This window comes from Crocodylus porosus, unplaced genomic scaffold, assembly GCF_001723895.1.
Source record: "Crocodylus porosus isolate Cpor-Errol unplaced genomic scaffold, CroPor_comp1, whole genome shotgun sequence".
Taxonomy (NCBI): domain Eukaryota; kingdom Metazoa; phylum Chordata; order Crocodylia; family Crocodylidae; genus Crocodylus; species Crocodylus porosus.
Window position 1 is genome coordinate 2368232 of NW_017728915.1, and position 7556 is coordinate 2375787.

At 53.3% G+C, this 7556-nt stretch overlaps 2 protein-coding genes across 2 annotated transcripts in view; one reads left to right on the forward strand and one right to left on the reverse strand.

Moving 5' to 3' along the window:
- The window catches only part of THAP11 (THAP domain containing 11), a 4408-nt gene extending 3119 nt beyond the window's left edge, over nt 1-1289 (reverse strand). The window contains exon 1 of the mRNA XM_019535408.1: nt 2-1289. Coding sequence (XP_019390953.1) covers nt 2-214 — 213 coding nt within the window. The 5' untranslated portion in view covers nt 215-1289. The remainder of the gene's footprint in view (nt 1) is intronic.
- A 1736-nt stretch (nt 1290-3025) lies between these two features.
- CENPT (centromere protein T) overlaps nt 3026-7556 on the forward strand; it is a 47442-nt gene continuing 42911 nt past the window's right edge. The window contains exons 1-5 of the mRNA XM_019535528.1: nt 3026-3361; nt 3404-3498; nt 5075-5168; nt 6161-6254; nt 7230-7366. Of these exons, the coding sequence (XP_019391073.1) occupies nt 3328-3361; nt 3404-3498; nt 5075-5168; nt 6161-6254; nt 7230-7366 (454 nt within the window). The 5' untranslated portion in view covers nt 3026-3327. The remainder of the gene's footprint in view (nt 3362-3403; nt 3499-5074; nt 5169-6160; nt 6255-7229; nt 7367-7556) is intronic.

The following is a 7556-nucleotide window of genomic DNA, read 5'->3' on the forward strand; positions in this document are numbered from 1 at the left end:
AGGACTTGCGGCCGCCCTGGAAGTGCTCGCTGCAGACGCGGTGGCCCGTGGTGGGCTGGAAGGTGCTGAAGCAGCCGCTCACGCCGGCGCGGGACACGTTCTTGAGCCAGAGGCGCCGCAGCTCCTCGTCCTTAGGGAAGGTGTAGAAGTGCAGCGCCTTGTCCCGGTGCGAGTTGTTGTAGCAGCCCGGCACGCAGCACGTGAAGCCCGGCATGGCGCGGGGCGGGCGCGGGGCCCCTCGGCGGCCCCGGCGGCGGGCGCGGGGCCGCGCCGAACTACAGCTCCCACAAGGCCAACCGCGGCCTTCGCCGCCGCCAACGCCGCCCGCTCAGGGGAACCGGAACTACCCAGCCCACAATGCACCGCGCGGGCGGGCTCGCCCGCGCCGGAACTACCCGGCCCACAAGGCGGCGGGCGCGGGCCGGAAGTGGGGGCGGCGGCAGCGAGCAGATCCGCGCTCCAGTGCACGGTGGAACTACAGTACCCACAATGCACTGGGCTTCAAGGCAGCCTCCGCGGCTGTATTGTGCCGGAGCCTCCTGTCCCACCATGCACCGGGACGCCCCACCCAAAGGGTCGAGCGGGCGGCGGAAGTGCGCAGCTTTCAGGACTCCAGCGCGCAGGCGCACGGCCTGCGTCACTACAAGCCCCACAACCCACCCCGCACCGTTCCAAAGCGACGGGACAGCCGCCAGTCGGGGACCACAGCCGCCAGTCCCACAATGCAGCGCGCTGCGCAAGCGCAGACATCGTCCGCCGGATATAAGTGGCTGCGGTGGAAGCGGGCCGGCCTCGGGGCTCATTTACGCGGCTTTCCCTCGGCTCGGGGGCGTGGGAAGTTCAGACCTGCTGAGAGACGCGCGTACGCTGCCGTCAGCTCTGGGCGGGAGGTGACGGGCCCCGGTGTGAAAACAGGCACGTTGCAGCCATCGGCCTGCTCATTTGTTCGGCAGGTTCCTACTCCAGCCGCTTCGTCCCTTCTGCTACTAGTAGGAGCTGCGTCAGGTGCCTCCTCTCCGATTCATACAGTGAAAAGCCATGGCAGGTTGTGAAGGCTATCAGTGCCCAGCCATTATTTATCTATATTATTACAACACCTTGACGCCCCAGCCCCGTACCAGGATCCCATTGGCATACAGTACATGCTGTTAGAAAAGCAGAGGTCCTAGAAAAGGAATGCTTTAAAACCTGAATCTGCCTAGCAACATCCGTGTTACTTCTCATGATGCATGTGCCAAAAATAAATGCCTTGATTGCCGCTTCATAGGGGTGGCTGCTAAGGAGAAAAGTACCAGTTTACTGATGAACCTTTGTTTTGGCAGAGATAATGAAACTCATGTTACCATTTTTACAAACCTTCACCTAGGGAAAACTTTGGTGGGAGGGGCTGTGAGGAAACGAAGCTGTCCTGCACTCCAGAACCTGCAGAGGAAGCTGGGAAATGGTCAACTGTGTTCCTGTTGCATAAAACATGCCTTCTTCCTTTACTTTTATGTAGAGACCTACCAAATTCATAGTGGAAGTGGAGTGCACTGTAGCTCCTTTAATCTTGCAGATTCCCCCATGCTTCCCATCCTGCTTTTTGTTGGAGGGCCCCCCCTTGCCTTTCATTCGTGACCAGTGGGGAGGTGAAAACTGGTTTTAAATATTGCACCATTTTTTGCCTCCTGCCATGGATTGGCTGAGGGGCCCTGGACAACCCTGTTGTTTGCTGCTAACTAGCGGGGAGGCAAAAACATGTTTAAAAGCATGGTTTCAGCTTCCCTGATCAAGAGGGAGCCACAGGGTTCTCTGTTAATCAGCAGGGGGAGGAGGGGACAAGGTCCACGCAGAGGAATATGCAAGATTACAGAAGTCACCACACTCTAATTACGCTGTGAATTTGATTGGCCTCTACCTGTATAGTTTGGCAGTTGCACCACACTACCATGGCTGCCAAGGTGAGGTGTCCCCCATCCACCCAGCAGCAGTTAGGGCACAACTCTGCATCGCCATGGCAGCATGGCACTCTCTCCCATGCTGGGTATCATGCTGGGCTGTGGAGGTAGTTCCTCTCGAGCTGATCCAGCCCCAGTGCAGCCCTGTGCCCACTGTGGGTGCAGAAATCTTGGGGGCACATGCCCCCACTACCCTCCCAGTGTGTGGCCTGTGCCCGTCCTCCCACACCTGTGTGGCTTGTGGTCAACTTACTTGAAGGGAGCTGCAGGAACTGCTTTCCACTGCTGCCTGACTGTCACGTGCATGAGCTTGCACGCACATGCACAAGGTACCCCTGCCTTGATTGCTCTATCTCCCTGCAGCCCCTTGTAGGCTGGAACTCTGCCAGCCTCCAAAGGGAACCTACCATTTCTCTTCTTTAAAGGAGAAAATCTGATTTTTCACCTTTAAAAAAGAAAATCCACATTTTTCTCCCATTACAGGAGAAAATCCACGTTTCTGCAGTGAATGGAAAAAGCTGGATCCCTGCTGCTAAACAATGTCTCTGAACATTTACCAGTGCTGTTTTTCAAGTTTCACAGATCTAATTCAGTGCTCAGAGTATTGCTGAAAGAGCTCTACCACTGTTTCTCAGACTGCAGGAGCAGAGGGCCAGAGTGCCTAGGGAAACCCTCTGTATTAAGTCATCTAGACCCTTAATATATCTGGGAAAGATCCAGGGAGCAGAGACTTAATGCGTTTGTTTTCCTTTTTCTAAAGTAAGCTCAACCTCCAGAAAGAAGCCCAGGAGGCTGGAGTAAGCTGCCAGGCCCCCCCTTAACTGGGGCGGGGAGGCCCAGTTATAGGATGATCCCTGTGGGGCTCAGCGCGGCAACCACGCCGCCCCCGCAGAGCAGGGAGGTATGTTGCCTACAGGCAGAACTCGCTCCCCGGGAGCGGCCTCTTCCAAACCACGCAGCTGCGAACAGCCCCACAGCACAACACGCCCTCAGCTCTTCCTAACAGAATGCGCATGCGTTATGCCCACGCCGCAGCTACCACCACAACCGCGCAGTTCGCGGCGAGGAGCGGGAGGTCAAGGGTTTTGGAACCACGCTTCCCATCAGGCATCGTGCTTCTCGCGAGATTTGGCTTGAAACAGCAGGCGGGAGAGTCGGCTGTGCCGTTGGGCTGAGGTGGAGAGACACGGGCTTAGGGGCGTGGCGGCAGGAACGGGCCCTTGGCGGGGCTGTCTCCCTCCACCTCGCGCCCGCGGGCCAGCCCGGGCGAGGCCGTGTCCTGCCGCCTGGCTTCTTCCACCCGCATCCCTGGCCGCGCGGGGCGGCGCGGCGGCGTTCGCTGTTGCCCCTCGCTTGGTGGGCGGCGCCTCTGCCCGCTGCAGCCTCAGCCATGCTGGACCCCGAGGCTGCCCCCAGGACCAGCGTCAGCGCCACGTCCCGGACCAGGAGCAGGACCAGGAGCGGGACCTCCGCCGGGCTCGGCCACGACTCCGGCGTGTCCCCGTCCGCGGCCCCGCGCCGCGCAGCTGAGGAGCGGGCCCGGCCGGTGCCCAGGCGGAAGGTACTCGTCGGCCCGCTCCGCGCGGCTGGGAAGCCGCTTCCCCAGGCGTTTCGGCTTCTCCTGGAGCCACCTCAGGGATCGACCCAGCTCGGTTCCGACCGCGGGTGGGAGCCAAGCTCACTCGGGGACGGCGGGGCGGGCCGGGCCGCGGCGAGGAGAGGGAACGCGAATGGGTTGAGTAGGTGAACTGGGATGGTGCCTGGGGGCACGAGGGAGGAAACGGCCAGTCCAGGCAATGAGATGAGAAACAGTAGTCCCTGCGGAGGCAAAGCTTAACTCAGTTCAGTCTGCGGGTGATTTCTTTGCAGCTGGGGGGCCTAAGTTGCTTTTTCAAGTTTAGTTGTTTAAGTACAGCTGCTCAGAGGCTGGTGGGGGAATGTCTGTGAGGTTACACTGCTCCACCATGGGCTTTTGGCTTGTTCTGAAATAGATGTTGAAGCTCTTCTAAGGCTTTCTTCTCTGAGATTTATGGTTCTTTAGCGGACTTTCCATAGCAGATCTCTCTGATACTCGGCTCGTGCTCACTCCACGCTGCTGTCTTTCTTCTGCGGTAATGTACTGAGACTGAGTTCTGTTGTGTGGGCACTGCAGTCTCAGAGATTGCCTTCACCCTGAAAAACTTATAATGTATGTCAAAGATGTCAAACATGGCCCACTCACCTGGGTCAGCTGGCCCCAAACTTTTGCCTTAACTCTGGCCGCAGTGGTGGGGATTGCCGTGGCAGCTGCAGCAGCACCCTGGGGAGAGCAGCATGGCTGGCAGAAACCCTGCTATTGTGGCCAAAGCCAGGACGAAAGACTTGGCTCAGCAGCCGCTGGCCCCAGTGCTGCTGAAGCTGTCTGCCTCCCAATGAAAGCCAGGGCACTGTCTACAGCCATAGAAAGCCCTGCTATGGCCAGGTAACGGAGATTTTCCACTCTCACCAGGGCATGGGCTACTGCCATGGAACCCCATACCTTTCTGTTGCTGGGGCACTGGTTGCCTGTCTGGCACCACAGCCAGAAGCCTAGAACCTAGGATCAGGTTGCAGTAAAGGGGCTTTTGCTTGTGATGCCGGTGAAGCTACTAGTCTCCCAGCAAAAGTTGGGGCTTGGGCTGTTGCTGCAATGGTGCAGTTCCTGGCCACTGTGACACTGGAGTTGAAATCCTTTTACAGCCACCTCTTCTCCCGTGCCCTCCATGCCTTCTGAGACCAAGGTGATTTGTAATCTGCGGAAGGCTGGGGAGACGTGCCTAGTCACTCCTGATCCCAGCAGGGAATGGAGCAGCAGGGAAAGACTCCCTGTACTTGCCCCAGACTGGACTCTGGGGAATTGGGTGGAGCAACCTCTTCCCTGTTTGTAGTTTCCAAAAGTGGAAGGACTACTGGGGCAAAGCCTCTTGCTTCTACCTCAGACAGGGCAATCATTCTGTGGTACAGTATTTCTGTGATTTTCAAAATATAAGAACTCTGATCCTGGGAGTTTTACAAGCTTATCACTAGAAAATATGTCCTTAGCATGTTACTCTTAAGGTTCCAATTTATTGATAAATGTAAATGCTTACAATAGTTCTCTTTTTGCTTTCTCTACTAAGCGTCTGTCTGATTCAAGGAGGCAGAGACCAACTATGTTCCCTGACCTTGAAACTGCTACACCCAGGTTGCTACTCAGAAAAATCTTCCAGACTCGTAAGTATAACCCCCTTCTCTGGAAAAGCAGACATTTCATAGACATTAGGGCTGGAAGGGACATCACAAGGGGCAGGAAGTCAGCTGGGGCAAATGATCCCAGCAAGATAGGCATCCAGGTGTTTCTTGGAAGTGTCCAGAGTAGGTGCTTGCACCACTTCTGGGAGGAGTCTATTCTAGGCTCTAGTGACATGGACAGTAAAGAAGTTTTTTCTTATGTCCAGCCTAAAACGGTCTTCCCAGAGTTTGTGACTGTTAGACCTCATCTTCCCTTGGGATGCCCTGATGAACAGACATTCTCCCAGCTCCTGATACACACCCTTTATGTACTTGCATCTAAGATGCAATTTTAAAAGAGTTGAGAAGAGAGAGAGATTCATAATTTTTGCTCTGTTGGGGGTGGGAGAGAGAAATTCAGACCTTCTTTTACAAAGACCATGCTTTTATACAAAATGTTAGCTCTAAGGTTATTACAACTGTGAAAGGCTTATACAAGAAATTTTCACTTTCAAAGGTAAATGCTTGATCTTTGCAGAACAGCAAAAAAATCTTGCTGCTGTCTCTCCTGTTATCAGAATTACTGGACAAGTAAATCATGAATGCTTTACCCCATCTACTTCATAGGAATTGCATGAAAATTTCTAGCTTATGACTGCTTTGGGGTGGGCATTTATGAGCTACCAGCTGTTTCCTCATTTGCTTTTTTTTTAAATTTTAGTAACCCTAAATAAAACCTAAGCAGCAAGATGCCTTTCTGCAAAAAAAATATTTTTGAGAACATGGGTTTCATTTTCATTGAGGAGCAGATCTTAAATGGTTCTCCCTGTCTCCACTCCATTGCTGCACTCTTAATTGGTGAATAAATATATTTTTTAAAAATCTATAACCACTACTTTGAAAAAGAACTGAAGCATGTTTCTCTTGCTTCACTTGCACCTTACCACTTTTCCTAGGTTCATTTGTGGTAATGAAGTACTTTGTTTTGTTTACAGAGCCAGAGGTTTCACCTCTGGTTCCTAAAATATCTGAACCCTGGGAACCTAGAGAGTCTGGATCAGAAACCCACTCAGAAAGGATTTCCAATACGTAAGTACATTTTTATTAGAGTCATGAAGTTGTAGAGAAGGCTGTGTTTTGCCTCCCCTGGCAGAAAGTTCAGAATTCCAATGTGTTGTGCAAATGCTTCAAAAATATCTGTTTAAAGGTCTGTAATATACATAGTTTTAGCTATATGGAGGCATGATTTCTTAGGATGTGAACACCAAAGGCGCTCAGTCTTCAGACCACAGACCAGATCCAGCTTTTCATTCAGCCTGCAATGCTCCCCATGGGTGTGGTGCCAAATCTCAGGACCCATGAGGAGCCCCAGGCCCTGTGTGCTGGATGGGATGCCCAATTCCAGTGTGTAGGGCTGGGTTGGGGCAGCACCAAGCCCCTAGTATTCAGCCCTGCATGGTGAGTGGAGGTAGTGCCATTCTTCTAGCCCATGAGGCAAAAAGGTTGAGCACCATTGCAGTAAGCTGGGTGCAGGCCTGCAGTGCCAACTCTGACCTGTCCAGGACTGGAACTGCATGCAGTGCTTGCCCCAGGTGGTTTGGGGCAGGTATTGTATATAGCATAAATCCATGACCAGGTGGGGTGGGAGCTGTGTCTGTCATGTAGGAGACCCACAGACCTGTCCCCTCCCCAACTTTGCATGCCAGATCCAGATCCCATTTTAGCCAGTCCGAGGCTTTACTACTTGCTCCAGAACCTGTACTACAAATAGCTTGTGCCCCAGAGTGGGTGGCGCAGTCCCGGACCAGCCAGGTTGGTCACCGAATCCAGCATTGATGGAGGGTGTCCTGAACTGGACCTCCACAGGTGCTGCATACAGTGCGGGTTCTGGAGTGGCTGCTGTGTGGGGCGCACATCTTGGGGCCTGCGCATTGTTGAAATAAGGACCCTGTGTATTGTTTGTGGGAAATTTCAAGACCTAGGGCCAGCACTTGGGGGGCAGGGCAGAGGATATAGCTTCACAGCCTGGATCCCTGCACTAAAAGTTTCACTGCTTTGTTTTAGTAGCATGAAGATACAGCTGCCAGACCTTGTTTCTGAGGATACATCTATAATTACATTTCACATGAGTAGGAAGAAAAAGAAATTGAGCATTTCTGAATTTGAGAGAGCAGTGGATGAGCGATTTCCTCAAAACCTGGGTAAGGCCTCAGTCGGGGGTTCCTTGCTTGAGTCTTCACATCACTTTCAAACAGCTTCAAAAGATTCCTTTTGAACTTCATAGCTTCAGTAGTTCACTGCTGAGTGTCTTTTTCCCATTATGCTCTTCAGCAGCGGTGGGGAAATGTTTGCAACTTTTTTATTGTAGATGGGACTAAGGCTACTACTAAG